The sequence below is a fragment of the Stigmatopora argus genome, chromosome 21 (assembly GCF_051989625.1).
Source record: "Stigmatopora argus isolate UIUO_Sarg chromosome 21, RoL_Sarg_1.0, whole genome shotgun sequence".
In the NCBI taxonomy this organism is placed as follows: domain Eukaryota; kingdom Metazoa; phylum Chordata; class Actinopteri; order Syngnathiformes; family Syngnathidae; genus Stigmatopora; species Stigmatopora argus.
Genome location: NC_135407.1, coordinates 2,932,059 through 2,954,197, shown reverse-complemented (window position 1 = coordinate 2,954,197; position 22,139 = coordinate 2,932,059). Strand labels below are relative to the sequence as shown.

The following is a 22,139-nucleotide window of genomic DNA, read 5'->3' as shown; positions in this document are numbered from 1 at the left end:
AAAAAAGGCAGAAGATTGCACTTTAGCTTCTTTTTGTTATTCAGAAGCAGAGAGTGGGTGTCGAGTGTGAGCGCAACAACTGCCTCATTATTTGTTTCCTATCAAGATGGCAACACTTCTTCCGCCTACGCGTGTTTTACAGTCATTAGTACAAAACACAGCATTGGGCCGACACGGGGCGAAATTTTGCATGCCACTCTTTGTTTTCACCTTTTCTTTCCCTCATACTTTCCATCTTCTTCTCTCACGCCCCGACTCGAGGGGGCATCCAACCGTGGGTTAATCCCGCAGGCGTCTAAAAGCATACATTTTTTCCACCACATTAGGATGGAACTCATCTCGTTAGCGCTTCATTAGCAGCATCACAGAGATCTTGTAGTTACGCCTTCCGGCGGAGGGCCATTTTGCTGGCTAACCTAAATAAATATTAGTGTTGCCACGATAATGGTATCGGTACAGATACGGCACAAAAATGGCATTCTGTGTCTTGCCTCCAACTTTAAATGGATTGGACATCTAGTAGGATCACCTCTACACAGTGGTGTGCCATCAGGGCCTTCAAGGCCTTCTCTGCTGGCCTAAGAAATATCTGAATCACAGACGGATGTTAATTATATTTTGTCCATGAATATTGGATAATTCCAAATTGTCTGTTAGCTTCCTTTCATTGCTTTTCCCCCTGGTTGCACTGCTTCCAGATGTGTGTTTTCATATTGAAGCATTTAACCAATCACATTTCAGCCATTATTTGTTGCCAGGGTCAGAAATCTGCCTCAAAGCCTTCACAATCAGTTCTGAAGGCTCTGCTGCATTAAACAAGTGTCGATAATACTATTGCTTCAACCAATCAGAATTCGATTTGGTGACACCAAGGCTTTCTCGCAGGCGTGGGGATACGTCATTTCCTTCTCGCAGGCGTAGGGATACGTCATCACTTTCACCAACTATGATTGGCTAGTGATAGAGTGGACTAGCCAGAGCTGCCAAACTGTATCTGGAGCGAGCTGCACAAGCAAATATATTGTTGTGTTGATTTAATAGCGGTTTTGTCAACCCGCAATGGCTGAAGGAGAAAAAATGATTTGTTTGCAGATTTACTGTCAAAGCCATTTTCAAGACGGACTTTTCGAGAAAAAAAAAGATGGTTATCATTAAGAAAGGTCCAACATCTCCAAAGCAAGCAAGCCTGTCACAACTGGGAACGAACATTTTCAGCACTAAATCGAATAAAAACGTATGCCAGAAATATGACAGGACTGGCTTCGCTTTCAGCATTAGCTTCGGTGGCGATAGAAAAGAGGAAATAAAGGAGGATGGATATTGTGTACAGTTAAAAAGGATTTCTGGTGAGTAAAATATGGCTATATTCCTAAATAATATTTCAATTGTATGAGGTTGTTATTGATGATTTTTTTTTGTGTCGCAGCTGTAGCTGCAGTAGAGGTTTTATAGCCATAAAATAGTTTTTGAGGGTTGGATTGATTCCGATAGCTGAATTTCTTTATAAGCAGCTGTGTATGATGCCAATAAAGGCTTTTGAATTGAAGGCGCTACTAGAAAATACACGGACCGCCACTGCCTCTACACAAGTACAATTATCAAGAAGTGTATTTATTATGAAATCGTATTCACGTGTCCAACTTTAAAGTGGAATTATTTCGGTGTAAAATATTCAGGAACGACAATATTATGTCAGGACTAACAGCTGAATCAGCATTTTTTTGCAAAAAAAGCAGCACTGAAAACGACTAGATGGTCCATGATTCCCCAACCGCCTCGTCTTATTCGGCCAAGGACCCCCAACCGCCTCAGCCGTGGGCTTATTCTCCGGCAATTTAAGATAAATCTTTCCCTGGCGCAATTAGTAGCAAAGGCCTTATTCTGGTGTGGTCGGCTCCTACCGCCAACCCATTAACCCATGTAGGCTACTGCTGAGGTGGAAGTCAGCGGGACAGGGCTTGCGGGTTTAGCGCCGGCAAAATCCCCCATCGTGTCAATGTATTTTGCAGTGAGCGAATACGCGCTGTAGTTGCCGCCGCGGGGGTCGAGACCAGGCTGGTATGATGCCAGCTGAGACCGTCAAGCACACAAATGGGCATGTCATCATGTGGATGATCCATTTCAGCACTGATCCGGAGCTTAAGTCATTCAAAACCATTGACGGAGATAGATGTCTAGTCCATTTTGAATGGGAGGGGGGCAATATTAATTCATGATATAATATTGAAGCTGCCAGAATAGTTGGAAGGTTGTTTATTGTAACAGTTTGTTTTTAAAGCAGTGCTGGTTTGTCTATCACTGTCAATGGGCAGTTTAAACAGTAAAAATGATTTTTTTTTTAAATTCAGTTGGTGATGTGGCAGTTTTCCTCATTTTTGTTGTTGGTCTAGTTTATTGTTTAAGTCATATTTTTTGACGTTTAACGTTTTCTTATTTTTCTTTGTACCTTTTTTTCATATTTTATTTTAATTAACTAGAATTGCCTAGTTTTCTTGATCTTTTGTGGCCCAAATAGTAAAAAATGTTTTTTAATTTTGAAGTATGTTATTCTATTTTTTGTTATCATTGTTCAAATTAATAATCTTCAAAGCACCACTGTAAAATTTAAGTGTGAGTTTCAATGGCAACATGACCAAATTACCATAAAGAAAAGTTCTTATTTTTATTTTTATTCTTTACCAGAGTTTAAGTTAACTTTTTACTTCTCCCAATTCTCATCATAAATAGCCTTATTTGTTTTTTTCATTTTTCATGAATAAAATATAAATGTAGCAGCCATATCATTTAACAATTTGACCAGCAAAATTACAGGATTGTGACCTTACAATGTGTTATCTTGACCCACAACATAGTCGTATTACTTATATAGAATTATTTTACCACCCGTACATGACTTGATTTTGTTTGAACATCCCAATTCCCACAAGTGTAGGACATTACAATGCTTTGAAATCTGTATACTTAAATGTTCTATTAAATTGGTAGGAAAATAATAGTCATTAGTCTGGGCAAAAAAAATCTGTTGACGATCTGTTGAAACGTGTTGAGTTCTGCACCCGCGAAGGTCACGGGTCACTTGCAAAGCTGGTGCCGCGGGGACGGCGAGTAGAATCGAAACAAATAATCAAAGTGACATAGGCATTGGAGCATATCTCTCATTTTAATGAAGCCACTCCAGTAAAACAGCGGGGGTGCCGGAGCAGCTGACACCCCTGCAGGCAAAGCACCCGCTGTGAGGCTAGCCTGGTCAGGCCGTTGGGCTCGACCAGACTGAGTTGTGGAAGCCCGTCATATAAAAGCAAACAAAAACTATTTGGTGGGCACTAGAAATAATAATAATAATAATAATAATAATCGGACATAGGCCATGTCGTCATTACCACAACACAAAAAGCCTACTTGTCATCACACGCAGAAACTGCGTGTGACGAAATTGATGGTGCTTCTCCATAAGCTACGTTTTAATCGGCAAAAGACCTAAATAAGTGTAAGTTACGGACTTGTAATTTGTCATTCCGCTGTTGTGGAAACAGGTCGCTTACCTCTCGATTACATACAGGTCGCTTACCTCTCGATTACCGCACACTGTCTGCCACTTACCTTCAAGTCAGCTAGTAGGAGGCAGATCACAAACCAAACATCTATTCATATGCCACAGAAGGAAATGTGTGTATGTTAGCGCGAGTTTAGATGTCTGATGGATGTGGGGAAAAAACTGTCCTTAAGCCTATTTGTCCGAGCTTTGTGGGACCTATAGCGTCTGCCAGAGGGCAGCAGCTGGAACAGATTGTGACCAGGGTGGTAAGGGTCCCCTATGATGTGCTTGGCTCTGCTGAGGTAACGCGGGCTGGCAATGTCTTCAAGTGAGGGCAGAGAGCAGCCGACAATCCTCTGGGCAGTGTTAATCACTTTCTGCATGGCCTTTTTGTCTGCCGCCCTGCTTCCAGCGTACCACACTGTGATGCCGTACGCCAGGATGCTCTCTACAGTGGTTCTATAAATAAGTACGAGTCGTACGGTGTTTGTAAGGTTTTTTGGGGGTTTGTAAGGGGAATCATAATCATTTATAAGGGCAGTTATCGGCAGAGGTTGACAGGTATGGAAAAGCGACCCGGAAAAACGAGAATTAGCAGGAGGTTACCTAAAATAAAAATGACATGACCTAGAATTGCCCCAAAATCCAAAGGAATTAACCTAGAATTGCCACAAAATCAATAGAAAGTGACCAGTTTTTCTACCACAAATTCCTCCAGAAATGACATTTTCCATCTTCAGGTGTTTCGCTCCTGAAAATGATAATGAATATGGCATCATAATTTTAAGCGCTTCCGAATGGATGGCAACCACGGCAAGCCTAACGGTCGTCCAGTAATGTCAGGTATCTCAATCCCCGACTGAACTGCCTCCATTTTGTGTAAACAAGACTCACTGATTGGCGCGGTGTCCCCCATCGCAAGAAATCACGCATGATTAGAACAGATGTTACACACTCGTCATCCGCTCATGGATAATTGTCAGTCAGCTTCCTTGAATGCTTTCTTTCTCGTTCCCTGCTGTGGACTGCAATGCCATATTTTTGGACTGCAAAAATAAATCGTTTGGTATCCCAGACCCACACTGCTTCTCTCCTGCCCAGCAAATAGTTTTAAATAATATATACATTCCTCCCAGAGGCACCCTTTTTTTTTCTAATCACACGCCGCACATACAAACTTTGAGTAAGAGATGCAGGCGAGGATAACAAGGCGCATCTATTCATTCTAATTTACATCAACAAACTCATTTGCATTTACAAATCCTTTATTGCCGTTTTACCCCCCACCGAAATATTCTTTCATCTTCTTCCCTTTGCAAACTTTCTGTCCAATCATCTTTGTCAGTGATTTCAAAATGGGGCCCAGATCAATGTACTCAAGTACTCCTGCCTGTGTGAACTGCATTCAAATGTACTGAAATGCTATCTAAATACTGCTAGATGTTCCAAAATACACCCTAAAAGTAACTGAAATATTCTCAAATCTACTTAATTCCCTCTGTATTTATTCTAAGGACCGAGGACCTCTTATCTGTGTTCTTATTAATTATTTCAGTTTTCTCAGATATGTCTAAAAAGTTACCTAAGATCTTATGCAATACATATTCCTTAATAATCTAAATACCCTTAAATGTATTCATTGACTCTTTTAAGTGTGATTTACTCTTAATCTACTGAAATACTTCCTCAAAATAATCTGAGTACTCCTAGAATTACTCATTCTCATAAAAATAGCTAAAAATCATCTAAATACTCGCATATCTACTAAACTACTCCCTAAACGTAAACTATTTTAGTAATGTACTGATATAATTTTCCGTGTAATTTACGATACCAACATTTTTTAAGACTAAATTACTGCATACTTACTCTAATACATGTTCCCAGAAATGCCTGAAAGTCACCTAAAATCTTATGCACTACATATTCCTTAATAATCTAACTACCCTTAAATGTATTCATTGACTCTCTTAAGTGTGATTTACTCTTAATCTACTGAAATACTTCCTCAAAATAATCTGAGTACTCCTAGAATTACTCAAATTCTCATAAAATTTACCTAAACACTTCCTAAAAATCATCTAAATACTTGCATATCTACTAAAATACTCCCTAATAGTAAACTATTTTAGTAATGCACTGATATAATTTTTGGTGTAATGTACTGATATCACTTATATATTATAAATAACAATTTAAAACTAGATTACTGCATACTTACTATAATCCATTGGAACTAGGAGGGCTACGAGTAAAAGAAAGCACATTTATTTGCTGCCAATTTCCTATTTCAACTGAATCGGACCTTTCGTAGTGATCCACTAATTCGTGGGAGGGTGCATCCTGGCCAGAGGAAGATCAAAATTAATTATTTAGCTAATTCTCTGCTTTGACAGCGCTAGACGTCTTATAGTTGTAAATTCATGGAAATCCACCAGTAATAGACGTCCAATCCGAGGTCATCGCATTATGGCAATGTGAGAATTTCTTTTTGTCACTGATTATTAAAAACGAACTTTCTACTAAACTTTGTCACAAAGGGTCATCTGAGAAAAGAATTCTAACTATAGAAATAAAAGCCACAACAATGTTCACCTCTCTGCCCTCTTCAAAAGGTCTATGTTGTAATGAATGAATTTTCCCTGTATTTTTTTTTTTTAATTCAGTGAGCCCTGTTCTTCGGGGTGGCTAATTAAATACCTGTCTTATGAGCCCTGATTATGGTAATCAAGTGCCAAGCAGGCGGGTCTCTGTAGATCACACTCTGGATGTCCTTGTGATTAGAACTGTAGCAGAGTTGGAGGAAAACCAGGGAGCAGCTCATTAGTAGGTCTAAATGTAGTCGCGGCGCTTGGGGGAGAGGCGCACATGATCACTCCTGGGAGAGCACAAAAAGGGAAATATTGAGGTTTGTGCTTGCGTCTTAGTTTAGGAAAGAAGAGCAAGCAGACACATCCGTGTGGGCAGGTCAAAAGGTGGAAAATAATGGATGATCCCTTTTAACTAGGTGTGGGGTCCAATGCATTTGTCAATTGTTTACAACCTGATTGGCAATTTCCAAATTATTATCATAAGCACAAAATAAATCTTTATGTAAGAATGTATTTTTGCAGTTTTAAGAACATTTTGGTTACTTTTAATGAGTGTATTTAGATAACTTTTACAGGTATGACTGTTTTGAATTCAATTGAATGTTTTTATTGTCATTATACAAGTATAATGACATTTAAAGCTTTCACCACAAAGTGTATAAATAACAACAACAAACAAGTAGACAAATAAATAATATTTAAATAAAAAGTATTTAGGTCAATTATGTGTATTTGACTAAATATAGAAATGTTCAGCTTACCTTTAGGAGATATTTAAGTGAATTTAAGCGCAGGTCACTTTTAGACAGTGCATGAGTGCATATTAGAGTTTTTAGAAAACTTATTGAATAATTATTTCATTTGTTTTACTCCAGGTCATTTAGGAGTATCTAAGTAAATCTAGAAGTCATTATAATAAGATTTAAAAGTATTTAAGTCACCTCAGTGAGTTCCAACCTTCTTGTGTGGCATTTGCATGTTTTCCCCGGGCCTGCGTGGCTTTTTTCTGGTTACTCCAGATTTTGCCCTAAAAAAAAAAACGTAAATAAAAACAACTACATGCAGCGCAGGCTGGCTGAGCTCTCTAAATTGCTGCTCGGTATGAGTGTGAGCATGTGTGGTTGTCCTTTGTCTTCTTGTGCCCTGCGATTGGCTGTCACCCAATTCAGGGTGTCCTCCGCCTGCTGCCCATAGTTGACTGGGATAGGCTCCAGCACCCGCACATTGTCAGCTCTCCCAGTTTGAATACATTAGACGCCTATCTAAAGTAAAAATTCAGCATTTTCGACGCTTATCTGAACATCTTGTCGAGCGCAACAGTCCCCACGTAGCACAATGTCGGCTTTGTGTGCGCTGGCTGGCTGCTGATCTCTATTTGACATCATATTGAATTTGGCTGGGTTGAAGACGAGGTGTTTGCCGAAGCTAATTTACCTGGGGTAGACCTCACCCGGGGCCGGGGAGGGGCCGATAATTAAAACGGCCGGCTACCGCGGGGATAAAATATTCATGGAAGATTACTTGTAGTTCCTTCTCAAACATCCCCACATTGGCGTCCCGTGTGCGGCGTGATGGGAAATTCAACTTTTGCGCCTGTTTGTGATGGTCTCCACCCTCGGCCGACCCGTTACGTAAAGCCATCACATGCTGTGGGAGGTATTTAGGTCAGTGCCGGGCCCGAGATGGGATGAAAGATGGGAAGTCAGCGCGGGAGACAGACAGAGAGGGAAATAATGACATTGACAGCCCCCATGAGGTGATGTCAGCATGCTGTCCTCTCCTGTTGATGGATGACAAATGCTCAGCATCCATGTAGATGACTGCCACGTTGCACATCTCACTTAGGGAGCCTCCACTGACAACTTGTCTGCTGTTCCACAGATTTACCAAGTTAACAGTTACCTCTCTAATTGTTCCATTTTTAGAATTGCACATTAACAGTAGAGCCACCAAAGATGACAAAGTATTGGACTTACTAAAATGGATCTTAAAGTATAATATGGTGGAACAAAGTAGTTTAGTTTCTGTACTATAAATGGCACTTTTTTTTCCATAAGTTGTTTCGGTGCAACTTATATATATTTATGTCTTTTTTATTTTTTTCACTCTGACCGCCAACAACTTATGTCAAGGGTGTCAGACTCGGGTTGGTTCGCGCGCCGCTTTAACCTCAACTTGATTTCACGTGGGCCGGACCATTTTAGATATAATATTTAGATTTTTTTTGTATATAAATGGATTAAAAGAACTGGATTAAAAGCCTTGAATATTCAGTTTTTTATAGATCTAAAACAATGTTTATTTTAGCTTTTTTTATATATTTTTAGATTTTACAAAATGATTTTTGAACTAAAAACTGAGAAAAAAATTGATTAAAAAATTACAATTATTGATTTAAAAGGGGGAAAATCAGGAAATTTAATATACATCTATACTCTTCATATTAATTTTATCCTAAAACAGAAAGTCGGTACTCATGATTTACTTTCCCGGACCACACAAAATGATGCGGCGGGCCAGATTTGGCCCCCGGGCCGCCACTTTGACACATATGGCTTATGTTGTGTTTTTTAGGCTATAGTTATCCCCAAAACTGTTAATATGCTACCATAACAGGTGCCTATTTTGTCTTTTGTTCCCTATTTTACTAATACTAATACATAAAATACATATAATGTTTGTTATTGGTTTCTAATAAATAAAAGAATTCCACCTAAATATGTGACCTATATACTTTTTTCTGATGAGTTCTCCCTGGTCACACAATTATCATGATTACATTTTTCGCGATCGATTTTTTTTCCTGACTGACGTTTTCGTTAAGGATTTTTTTTCAGATGATATTTTTCACAAGTTCATTTTTTAAGACTGAATTTTCACTAGTAAAAGACAGGTACAAATTCCCTTCCATAAATTACGTACCTGTACAATTATTTTTTCCTTATCTGTTTAATGGTGTCACACTAACAATTGCATATTTCTACAAAATAATGTTCACTCCTGTTCAATACAATCCTCCATTTGAATTTTAATCCTCAAAACCTTGTTATATTTTTTTCCCGGTTCTAGGTTCTAAGGTGAATTCCTCATTCCACTTGTAAACAGAAGATTACTTATTCCCAAATTTACCAGTAGGTTCTACATCAAATGACGCCCGTACTTCACTTTTTCAAGAAATCAAGTATTTTCTGACCCCACTCTCACCCTTTCAGCTTTGTAGTGGAGCTGAATAAAACACCCAAAGACCTGCGGAGGATTGGTTTTCACGTCATTCTACCTCCGGGCGACCAGGAGAAGGATGCTAGGGCGAGGGTCTTTGAGTAAAAGTGCGTGGCAGCCAGGTAGGAGAGCGGCATGAGGTGGAGGTGAGGGTGCTTGACATGCTGATAGGCAGAGATAAGCATTTTTCTGCCGCTGTGTTGCTAGGTGAGCCAATGACCTCTCTGGCTCGTTGATTATAGTGTTTGGCCGCGCCGTTATCTCTCCACTGCAGAGGGAAGTGCGCACTGTCTGGAATATGAAACTCTTGTCAGGGTGGCAAAATGGAGAGCTGCGCGTCTTTACAGCTTATTCGAAACCCGCGAAGGGATGGCGACGCGTTTCGTGCGTATCGTTGCCACATGAGGTCAGCTCGCAGGGGGTGGGTGGGGGATTAAATATAGCATTGGGGGTGAATCCATTATTCATGGGTCCATTTTCACATGCCGCAGTCATGCCACTCAACTCTCAGTCGGGTGTGCATGCAATTAGATTGTACTTTGTTGGCATGGGTGGCGATAGACGTCCAATCGTTGGAATGGATTGGACACCTCTTGACGGCAATGGTAGCCACTTAGTGGGCATGTATTGAGGTTTTGTGTTGAATGTTGTATTTCTTCAACATGTTTTAATGAATAGCTGCGATTTAACGACTTAGTTTTCTTGTTTTCTCGGTGTTACCACAGAGTATTATTTTGATAGTCGACTATTTACTGACTATTTTTGCGAGTGATTGGCTCATTTTAGGTTACGTTGTTTACTGTTGGGCTAACTAAAATGTAAACATGTACAGAAAACTAGGCTACAGAAAACAAAGAATATTTACATTTTGTTATTTTCTTTCTTTTTTTAAAAGAAAAGCCAAAAATGTTTTTTTCCCTTTTTTTAAATTAACAAACATTTAAAACCTTTAGGGTTAACTTTACATGATTAATTATTATTTTATTTCTTTTATATTTTTAATTTTACTTCACTTATTATTAAACACATGGACATGGAGTACTATATTTTAAAATTATGAACACGTTCATGACGATGAAAAGAGACTACTGTTTTGAGGCTCAAAGAAAAGAATTTGGAGATTAAGATAAAGAATATCTTCATTTAATATCTTTAAATCTCTAAACATTATCTATAAATCATTCAATGACCAAAATAGCAATTGACTAAGATGATAATCGCTTATTATAGATTGCTCAATTGCAGCAGCATTATGATGTTCTTCTTTCTTGCTTTAAATGTGTCTTTTGTGCATTTAAAATCAATCCTTTAAGCTCCTGTGAAATCAATTCATGAAAATGTAAGACATTTAAAATATAACGCAAGTCCTTTCTACACTTTTCCTTTCCCAATGCAAATTATTCATTATTTTAATGTATTTCAGTCCATTTACAATTCAGTTAACAGTCCATAATGCATGTTGCAATGACGTCACCCTGTAGATGAGCTAAAACAAAGGATCAAATGGCGCATTCTATTGATGCATGTGCGTGCTATCGAATCATGCTAACATGGGGGTGTCGAAACAAAAGGATTTATATCACATCCAGGCACGGTTTCATCTGCGGCTGGACTTGAAGTGTGCGATGGCGCTCATACGTGTGGGAAAACTAGGCCAGTTTTGCACGCGGTGGTGGCGTCAGTCTTTTTCTAGCCTTCGCCTAACACTGGAGATTACTTCAGTTTACCCCCACTCAACATATGGGGGTCAACCGGGTGCGCTGGCACCGGGAGAGACGTGGCAACCTCAACCAGCCCCCATTCCGACCACGCTTTCAGGCTGCCAACTTCCTCTTAAGCCAGCAGTGGGCCAGGGAGCTCAAGTTGGGGGGGTGGGGTGGGGACGCCCAGCGTGTGAAAGCGACAACAAAAAGGCCGGATTGGCAATAACGGGGATTTACAGATGAAATGGAAGGAGAAAAGAGAGATGCTAAATGATGGAGATTGGAAGCAAAAGAGAGGATTGATGGGATAAATCGGGGGGGATGTGTTTTCGTGAGTGGAGGCTCAAGGGGATGGAATAGAGAGATTTTCCTCATTTTAGTACTTCATTATGTGGGTGTTACTGTATCGCAATGATAAAAGACTTCTTTCTGTGTAAGATAAAAATTTGAAGGGGTGAAAACACGAGGAAGGAAAAAGGACTGAGAAATAGAATTGCAACGAGTCCAAAAGGGAAAATATAATACTATTTAATATTAAATTATAATTGTGTTGGACTTCTAGTCTTCTGTCAATGGCAGTGAAACATGTTTATTAAATGCCAGCCTCCACAGTTGAAATGGATTAGATGTTATCAGCAACAACACAATCCTGAGGTGTAAGAATATTATAAGATATATTAATTTTTGCATTTAAAAAATGAAAAAGTAGTGTTTGAGCGGAAGTGAATTATGTGCTGTACGTTATTAATTGTAATTCCATTTTTTAATTGCTCGACAGCTGTAATATGTCTTAATTTGCACTACGAAAACAAACTTTGGCGAATAAAGAGAAACTGACTGAAAAAAAGGTTGAGAAAATCACAACCATGATAGTTATTTATCAATTTGGATAATTATAAAAAAAATACTTCCAACTAAATTGTGAAATTCTAAATCGGCCTGGCGGGCGAGTGGTTAATGCGTTGGATTCAAAGTTATGGGGTCGAGGGTTCGATCCCATGTCGGTCCTCACTGTGTGGAGTTTGTATGTTCATCCCGGGCTTGCGTGGGTTTTCTCTGGGTACTCTGGTTTCCTCCCACATTTCCAAAAACATGCAGGGTAGGCATGTTGAACACTCTAAATTGCCCCTAGCTATGATTGGTTGTCCTTTGTCTCCTTGTGCCCTGTGATTAGCCGGCCGCCTATTTAGGGTGTCCCGCACCTGGTGCCTGTAGTTAGCTGAGATAGGCTCCAGCACCCCCTCGTGAGGATAAGAAGTTCCGAAAATGAATGAATGAATGAAAATTGTAGATTCCTGGATTGATTAGAAATACTGTTTGAGTGGATCCATCTAGTGTTGAAGCTGAGAAATGCAACAGAATACAGGCTGAATTGAAGATTCTTATGTGGGCCATTTTCGATGATGCAAGTTTGGCTACCCTTTGTTTTAACATATTGAGTGCTAAGGTGGCCAAATTAATGAGAGGCTGCAAGACAACGTGCGTTTTGACAGATGGCCGCCACTGTAAAAGGGTGCCGTGCAACAGACGCTTCTTTCCCCACAGGAGATAGCGTGACCACACAAAGTGAAGTATGTGACAAGCTCTATACGTGGAGATATATAAGCGCATGAATCACTGTATCCGTTCGACAGCCACTTGAAATTACACCTTGTACAGCCCAATACTGCCAGGTTTCTGTAATCTTTGGCCACAATCACAGATGAAACCGTGCTGTAATCTGGTCAGAGCGAGAGCAGAGGGACTGACAAATCATATTAGCAGCGCTGACTCACCGTTGTTTTGCTACTGTTTTCTGTCTTTGTCCAAAGCTGACGGAATGAAGATTCATGTTTTGACCTTTGGCGGGAGTGTGTATGTGATAGTCAGGCAGATTTGGAGTGGGAAAGAATGTTAAATGCAAGAAGTTTAGACCCAAGCGTGGATTTAGAGATTTCTATTTCAGGCCTAGTTTGTTTTATGGAATTATATTAGCAACTATTTTGATAGTCGACTTGTTTAGAGGCATTGTTGACCTAAAAATAAAGTTTCATGCCAGTCTAGTGCAGCTAATGGCAAGTATTTTTTAATTAGATTTTTATTATTATCATTTTTTTCCTTTTTAAATTTGAACAAAAAATATAAATTCATACTATCTTGTAGTACGAATGAGCAAAATAATAAAAAGTAAATGTATCCTAAAGCCACACAGTCAAATTTATTCCTACATAAGCTTCATCAAATTCTTTCCTTTGCCTTTTTATGCACTTGAGATTTCCTGTAATGATGATTTTGCCGAGTTATCAAGAGCGCGAGAACCAACCGTTCATATCTGCTGAGGTTGATTATGTGGAGGGTCGGCGAGTCGATTACGCGCACGTCTCTATGACTACAGAGAACAGAGAATTATGTGCTGTAATTGCAGCACATGAGATATTATTAAACTTGCGTTGATTTGAGGACACCTAATCGAATCAGAGCAGCTTTGTGGCCTCTGTTCCCGGCTTTCAAATGTGCACTGCCAACCCTCGCTTTCCACATGGATCAGACGTTTATCGCCGTCAATGGAAGTTAACGCGTTGACATGACGAGACTTTTGGGTCAATAGTTGAAAAATGTGGCTTTTGGCTTTCCTTTTTGTGCTTTTGAGGTGATTTCCAAGACTACAAGATTACAACTTCAATGACTTTGGGTCACATTCTGTTGATTTTGAGGCTTTTTGTGTCATTTCATTGTTAATTTGGGGTCACTTCCAGTTGATTTGGGGTCCTGTCAAAATCAATTCCTGGTATAGGGTCACTTTATGGTAATTTGGGGCACTTCCTGATGGTTTTGAAATTGATTTCTGAACATTTTTTGGAGACTTGCTGTTCATTTTCACAAAATGTATAATAGATCAAATCAAATATTTGATGGGGGCTAATTGGCAGAGAAAAACAATAGCTTTAGGTGTCACCTATTTCAGATTTTACACTAAGATAGCTTTCAAAAGGCATGTGTTGCATTGTGATTTTTAAAAAAATCTTATTAAGTATATTTAATACAGTTTGCGTATTTTTCAAAAATCTATTCCATTTGAATGGGTGGTTTATTAGGTTATATGGTCACTACATTAGTGATAAATATGGCTCAGTCCTTTTTTTTGGAGAATAATATCGCATATAGGCAATAACATTTTCCATCACGGCAGACCTGGTAACGACTCAAGTACTTTCTAATAATCCGAGCATTTGAAGTGTTTCCCTCTTGCTAAGTGTGAAATCCAGAAGAGGAAATGTCAACATCCGTGAGCTCCACTTGTCAACGTCAAGCATGCGTGCTGACGCCGCTCAATTTTGCTGGGACAACAGCCCCTATTTACATAATTGATTAGCGCTCGCGCTTCCGGAGGAGCAAACACGGCCGCCATGACATTTGTTCTCGCGAGCCGTCTGCGAGATTGGCAAACGGTGATGTCAGGTGATCGGGCTAAAATCGGATGAAGAGCTGAGCGTATGTAAATCAGAAGTGGAATATTCATGTTCTCCTATTGGGGTCCTTCACTCTGGGATCTCTCCAGGCAAGCCAATGAGAAATTGTTCCTCAAACTTTCTCTGAACTTCCTCTACCCTCCGTCGCCATTAAATATGTAATACCGTGCTGCATGAAACTAGATTGGGGATCGGGTCGCAGATGAATCATTTTTTCTCATTTGTAGATCTCGTTTAAAGGTGTCGAACGGTGCTGTTTTCTTTTACGGGTTGTGAAATAGAAGCGCTTGTTTGTTAACCGAGAAAAATAAGCCGAAAAATTACATTTTCTCTGACCCAAGTGTCATGTACTTTTATGCAAACGCTAGTGAATCAACAAAATGCGCTTATGGAAATGTAAGCTAACACACTTTGTTTACAGCGTCTCTAATTAAGCCCAGTGAAGACAGATGTACTCTGCATAATACATACAGGCACGCACATGTGCAAATATACATAGAAAATCAGAGGCATTTTCAATATGTGTACACACACCAATGCATATGTTCTGGTGTATCATTTCGCCTCTTTTCAAGAGTCCTCTACTTCGATTGTCTTCACCATGAGCAACCAGCTGGTTGATGAATGGAGACGGTACGGAAGTAGTTTGCTAATTTCGCAATTGTCGCTTTCAAAACATACTAGGAACGCTTTCTAGTACTCTGTGTATTTTGATGAAAATAGACAGACAATTTTTTTGAACTAGGGAGTCTATTGCTGTCAATGGCGGATGATACAGTGGTTGAGTAGGAATAAGCACCAATCAGGAAAAAAAAGAGGAACGAAAATGAAAAAAAATGTGAACAAAAGACAAAAATATAAATCACAGTTCACAAAAAAAATAACCACAAGAAAACAAATCACAAAAATTAAATATATGCTGCTGTTTTGAGTGACTCTTTTTTTCTGAACCGTGATTTTCTATGACTCACGATTTTCTTTTCTGTGACTCGTCAGTAGAATTTTGTGACTCAGTTCATTTTCTCACTTGTGACTTGTTTTCTGGCAGTTGTGATTTATTTGGTCTCATTTGCTTTCTTAAATGTTATTTCTTTCCTCTTGTTAGTGTTCTATTTTCTAAGTGTTTTGCACTTTAGGTCAATTGATTTCTTTTTATTTGTAAATATTTCATTTTAAATGCATTTGTGTTGAATAATGATTTACTTTTCCTATTTATTTGAAAAACATGTATTTACTTTAGTCTCATCGATTCATCTTGAGTGCACCAGACGCTTACAACAACAAAAATGTCTTCATTTTGAACATATTTTATGACAACATATTTTTCCTTTTTAGGTTGGTGAAAGTGACTCCTGAAATTTGTCCGACCTTGATGACACTCGTATAACCCCCAACTAATTTCCTCACATGGACTCATTAACGCTAATTTCCCCATTGGCTCTTTACATTTCACCAGAACACATGACCGTTTCTCAAATCCAATGACTGCAAACAAATCAACTTTATTTTCTATCCCATTGATAAGACAAATTTGAAGCTGCCATGGTCACTCAATTATATAAGTATGATTTATCAAACCAAGCATAAAGGTTGTGCTCTCATTTGCATTAACAAAGCCAAATACGGCTTGTGAAAATCCAATCACAAATCACAAACGGCCATTATAAAAATAGCAATTATGCTCATGAAAACAATGCCGCCAGTTCTATTGTGGAGGCGTATTTGTAACCTCATTTGACTATTAAATGTTGCTGTGCCTTGTAGCTAATTATGCTATAAAGCCAATGAGAATTCACTGCAAACCCAAAGGAGTAAATCCCCGTCCTCTTTCTCTCTCATGCCAATTTAAAACACTCTGTTTCTATTATTGTCGCACAGGCAGGGGACCTTTTGTGTGTATCTGTATCATCAAATGTACGCTATAGTATGCAAGTGGGCGTTCATGTCTTTCCAAAGTCACATTAACACCTTTTTAGCTAGAATTCCCTTTTGGGAGAAGCGGTTCTGGTAGAATTCAGGCGGGAGCTGAAAGGGACGTGTTACGAAACACCCTCAGCTTCAACTTTTCACCTCCCGCTTCCTACCACCGAGCTGCTTTTTAGTCCTTCAACCCTTAAATCCCAAAAGGTGTCCGATTGTCTTGACGGTGACATTTCTGTGCCGAATGTGTGGCGGTGGGAGAAATAGAATAGTAGACCAGGTTAAAAAAAAGTGGATTGAATGGACTATTTCTTTCATTTACTGCCAGCCCAAGTATAAGTTCTTTTTTAAATAGAATATATGGGTTGTTAGCAAAAGAAGAAAATAACAATGATAAAAAAATCATTGACATTTATTGATGTCAGTGACAACCATTGCTTTTTCTTTAATCTATTTTTCTGCATATTTGTCAGTATTGTTTTGTCCAGGATCATTTAAGTAAATAAAGAGGTGATTCAATTTTGGGGTCATGAGGTCAAAGGTCACAGGAGTTTGTTCGTGTTCATGAACATGAAAATTCAACAACGAAGGAAGGGATTATTATCCAAATTAAATAAGTTTGTAATATGAAACAAAAGAGGTCATTTCAATTTAGGGTCATGAGGTCAAAGGTCAAAAAACATTGCATTCACAATGACCCATAAACTAATTTAATGGATTATTATTTTAATTGAAGCATGTTTATAATATAAAACAAAAGAGATGATTTGATTTTAGGCTCATGAGTTTAAAGGTCGATGATTGGCTGACAACTAATTTTACAAAATTGGCCGGGATGGACTCTAGCACCCCTTTATTCGTTCTTGAGTTATCTTGAACATGAAGATACCGACGTACAGAACCGAATAGAAAACCCATACCTTCATCAACTTTGTGGTGAAGGTACAGAAAAAAAACATTTAAAATAGATTGACCAAAGTCCTCTTCTCCATTCACATTCTAGTTTCCTCGTGGAAAAACATTTTTGACATTGATCCACCCAGGTTTTCAGATGACTTGTGTGCGTAATCAATTCACAGCAGAGTTGTGAGCATTTTTTTTGCCAGTTGAGTCAGCAGCTATGACAGCCAAAGACAGAGTGGTCGACCTGGAAATGGAGACGCATGATGCAAACCCTTGAAAGCGCAGTTGCCATCTCTTTAATTGTCTCCTTATTTTCCCGATTACGAACGAGTACTGGCAAAGCTCGGAGGGTCACTCGATAATATTTTTGTTTGCTTTGGGGAATATGCCAAACATGTCTTCTCACTTCAAGGAGCATCGGGTCAATATTCACTTGAGGATGGGAGGAGTCCCATCACACGAATGGAATTTGGGGGGTTGTGTTGATGCTGTTGTAGGATTGATTTTAAAAGTTTGTTAGTAGATGGAGTATAAATCAATTGGAAACCATCTTGAAGTGGAATGCCAGAACATGGAATGTTCGATTGTATTTTGCGACGAAAAATAACATTTATGAGAGAAGAATTGCTGATGACCTGAAATTTTATTGTCAATGCAAATGTATTGCAAGGAAAATAGTCACATTTCTGCTTGTAAATACGTTGACAGCCCGTTAAATTCATTTGATTATAATTTATATTTACTTAAAGTTGTATACATTTCACCACTTATATATTCATTTCAATTTAAATTCATTTCATATTGCTTATATTTGAGTTTTAATTGCATTTAATTTTGATTTCATTTCATTTATTTTATTGTGCCATTTTAGTCATTTTAATACATATTTCCATTTTCATTTATATGTCTTTTTTCAAATGTTTTTTTAATTTGTATATTTGTTTTGGGCACTTATGCTCCTCGATATATGATTACCACAACCGGACTTGAAGATAGTTATCGACAAATACAAATACTTCTGAATTTTAACTCACGTGCTGCCAATGACAGCGGTAGAAGTCCAATCCCTTTTCACTGGGAGGGACGAATGGACAAATGGAATGTTATGCCATGTCCTCTTCCATTAAAAATCTAAATAGATTTGACCTCTATCGACGTTAATGGCAACAATCAGTTAAAAAAAGAGGCCAAACTAATAAACGCTTCAGTTGCCATAGACGGCAATAGACATTTTGACTTCACGAGAGAGGTCGAATCAACATTGTTTCGCTCGCCCTCCCACTCAAAACGAATTGGACGTCTGTCGCCGTCAATGGCAGGCGATTGGCTATCTAAAAATCTGTGTCTAAATGCCATTTTTTCTCTGGTTTATGCTCATTTAAATACTTCAGCCTCTTTCAATAGCGACTGATGACTTTATTTCAGTATCATCACCAAACACTCCTGCTGCGCACTGTAGTGTGAACACCTGGCGAAATCATGCCGCTGCTCCCTGATTGGCTCGCATTTCCCGTCACTTCCACTGAAGCCCCACCCCCGAGGTATCAAATAGTCAGCGTGTCCACTTCACCGGAGCACTTTTTTTTGCGCACACGAGCGAGCGCGAGTGCGAGTGCGCCTCCGCGGCGGAGCTTTACGCGCAGGCAGCCCGGAGAGAGATGACAAGTAACCTCGTGGAACTGGCCAGACAAACATGGATCTCCTTAAAACGATGATTCCGCTGCTTTGGATGTTATTACTGAATCATTTGGGAGGCTTTCACGCGGAGGAAGGTAGGCAGACTTATTGGAATCGTTTGGAGCATGCATGTGCAACCAACAGACGCTTGTTGGTCGGGAGAAATCAGGTGCAATTAATGAGGAAATGCAGTGTTTTTTTCTTCTTCCCATGTTAACCTTTTAATGGCAGAAGAATGCATCAGATTTTTCGCATTTTTTTGCGTCTAATGGAGATCTCCAGTTATTTTGGTGTCCCAAATTTCTTCTGATAATGTGGTTTGATTTAGTCCAAGCATCCTCACGCAACTGGTTTCTTTGTCTTTTCGCTGCCTTTACTTGCTCAATGCTCGTTTGTTCCTTTTTATATTCCTTAAATACTTTTAAGTACTTTCCAAATGTCTTGTGATGGATAGTAGTGTTGCAGCAATTGCATTTGTTTGGCTTCTTATTTACCATACTGTGCCGTTACCATGTTTGTAAACATATATTTTTACTTGAAATAATAATTTAAGGTATACTGGAACGTATTTGCTCTCATCACACTACTTCACTAACTGTTTGCCATTGACAGTGCTAGACGTCCAATTCAATGAACTAACTATCATTCGCTGCCGGACTCCCACTTCAAATAGAGTGGACATCGACTAGTGGTAAATTTATTGATGGAAGAGTGTGTTTTGATCATTAGATTTTTGGGGGGGCAACTCATTAATTGCCGTGGACGGCGCTAGGCGTCCAATCCATTGTGTAGGAGGTGTGGCAGCGATGAAATTGAATTGATTTAAAAAATCTATTAAGAAAATATCTGAATAAATGTCTTTTTTGATTAAAAAAAAACAATCAAACTAATGTTATTTTTGCAATTTGTGATGAAAAATGACAAATGTGATTTTTTTCAGTTGAATATGTTGCAAAATAACATGAATAACTTAATTCTATATTTCCCTTTTTAAAATGCAAAATGTTATTTCTGTAATTAATGAAAAAAATACACATTCTTTGTTCATTTCAGACCTAGCAAAACGGCCATGTTGATGGCGGCGACGGTCCCAGAAAAGTCAATGCATTGACTTTAGAATGAAGTCATAACGATCTTATTTTACAATCCATTTCTCGAAGACTATTTTGTCAATGTCAACTCATCGGCTAAATTGACTTTGCCGTTGACGGCATGCGTCCATTCAAAATCTATTTTACTGCTGTATTGATACCGATACTAACGCTGGCATATTCACGGCAGTGTTTTCAGTAGTGTAGTGTAGTGTGCTTTTTGTGGATGATTGCCCATCTGATGTAGGGACGGTAGAAGAGATTTCCGCTCAAATTTAAACGCAAAATGCATCTTGTTTGGCCCGTTTCAGTGCTTACAGCTAACAAGGTGATGAGTTAGGTACCTAATTTATGGTTGCAACCACTTTAAAGGTTGTGAAGCGTGATGGTTTAAGACCTTCAGGCTTGGCAGGCACAGTTGACTGGATTTTGGTCTCAGCCATGCTGAACATTACAGTACAAATCGGAAATTCCGTTTTTCTCTTGTATGTTTGTGTGTGCCTCTAAAGGAACAGATTTTGAAACACTTTTGCACCTTTATTTGTACATTACTAGCCAATTCTTTTTCAGCATTCATTGATATATATAAAAAATGTCATATTTAAATGTAACCAAGAATTCAATTACATTAAGAGACTTTTAAAAAGCGTGATTTAAGGCATTTTTAGGTCGACCATGATTCTAATGCGAAACAGTTGACCTATTATTAAAAATAGTTTATTAATATCTTAATCAATGATATGATTACAGCCCTCTTCACCATACTCCTGACGTCACAGGCATCCATCTCGACACATGCACACGAAACCCCGGATTTAATCCACGCATTCTCTTGACACTTACAGTACATGCCGTGCTCGCATGTGAACTTGCTCACGGAACACTCATGCGCACCCATGATTGGAGTCACAATTTCCCAAGCGCAGCTCAAGAGATCTCCTGGGCACGCACATGTGGGCGCACATGTTCACAAGAGCAATCCAACCGGCACTTTTGCATGCTTTGGAGCACCCGGGGAAACACGCTTGCTCTACATTGCCACGTGAAGAATTGTAGACATTGATAGAATTCCTTGGAACTTGAAAATAAATGTGAAGCCTAGAGTAATATGACAGTGAATAACATCTGCTGATTAGTCTACCATGAAAAAAAAGAGGCAGCCATGGTGTGGAGAAATATACTTCACAATACATACCTGCATAACTTCAGTTGAGTATTTTTTTCTACTTTAGTTTCTAAGTCAAAGCTATCAATTTAGCATTAACTCAAATCTAAATGACCACGATTTATTGTTTTCGTCAAACAATATTCTCATTCAGTGAAGTCAAGTGTGTTTACAGCGTTCAAAGTTTCCAATGCGATTAATCTAAATTAAGATACGAAATGAATTTGATCATTTTGGCAGCACTAATATACACAAAACATGCATCTATTTTTTAAAAAATATCTATATTTTTGGAGTCTGTAAGGTATAGTATACCCCCATTTCCCCTTAACACGCGCACACGCACAATACACACAAACTCCCACAAGCAGGGTGGCCCTTATCACCCCCAAAGCAGTCAATCCAGCCACTCCCCCCCTTTTCAGGCCGCTTTTCTCATTCCCCACCCCTCACCACTAACACACCTTGGCATCTCATCGGGCTCTCATTTACTTCCACATGCCGCCCTCCCGCCTTCTCGTCCCTTCTGCAGCAAGTCGACGGGAGGAAGGCGCTTGCAGAACAATAAGCGCATGGCGAAGCCCAGAATTGGCATGATTGAGGTTGTGTGTGTGTATGTGTGTGTATGTGTGTGTGTATGTGTGTGTGTGTGTGTGTGTGTGTGTGTGTCCACGCTGGTTTTTATAGGATGACAATGTCATGCGAGTCATCGTGTGAGCGCTTGTTCACATGCAGTCTTATTATGTGGCCCAAATGGGTTCTTTATTGTGACTTTGGGGGGGAAAAAGCTCTGTTTAAACCACTCCTATTGATTAACGTGACATGTTTATAGTGTAACCTGCCTCATGTAAGTTGTGTGTATTTGTACGAGGTATGATGTTTTGCC

At 39.1% G+C, this 22,139-nt stretch overlaps 2 protein-coding genes across 9 annotated transcripts in view; both read left to right on the top strand.

Annotated features, from left to right (window-relative positions):
• The window catches only part of LOC144066816 (uncharacterized), a 127,235-nt gene extending 108,342 nt beyond the window's left edge, over nt 1-18,893 (top strand). For 3 of the 6 annotated variants that reach the window (XR_013297730.1, XR_013297728.1, XR_013297729.1), the window contains 3 exons: nt 9,196-9,257; nt 9,339-9,467; nt 15,833-16,930. The gene's annotated coding sequence lies outside the window, so the exon portion shown is untranslated. Of the gene's footprint in view, nt 1-9,195; nt 9,258-9,338; nt 9,468-15,832; nt 16,931-18,745 lie in introns of those variants that run through there. The other 3 variants (XM_077590172.1, XM_077590170.1, XM_077590171.1) reach the window with 2 other exon arrangements.
• A 12-nt stretch (nt 18,894-18,905) lies between these two features.
• Nucleotides 18,906-22,139, top strand: part of epha10 (EPH receptor A10) — a 119,456-nt gene continuing 116,222 nt past the window's right edge. For all 3 annotated transcript variants that reach the window (XM_077590167.1, XM_077590169.1, XM_077590168.1), the window contains exon 1: nt 18,906-19,092. In XM_077590167.1, coding sequence (XP_077446293.1) covers nt 19,014-19,092 — 79 coding nt within the window. In that variant the 5' untranslated portion in view covers nt 18,906-19,013. The remainder of the gene's footprint in view (nt 19,093-22,139) is intronic.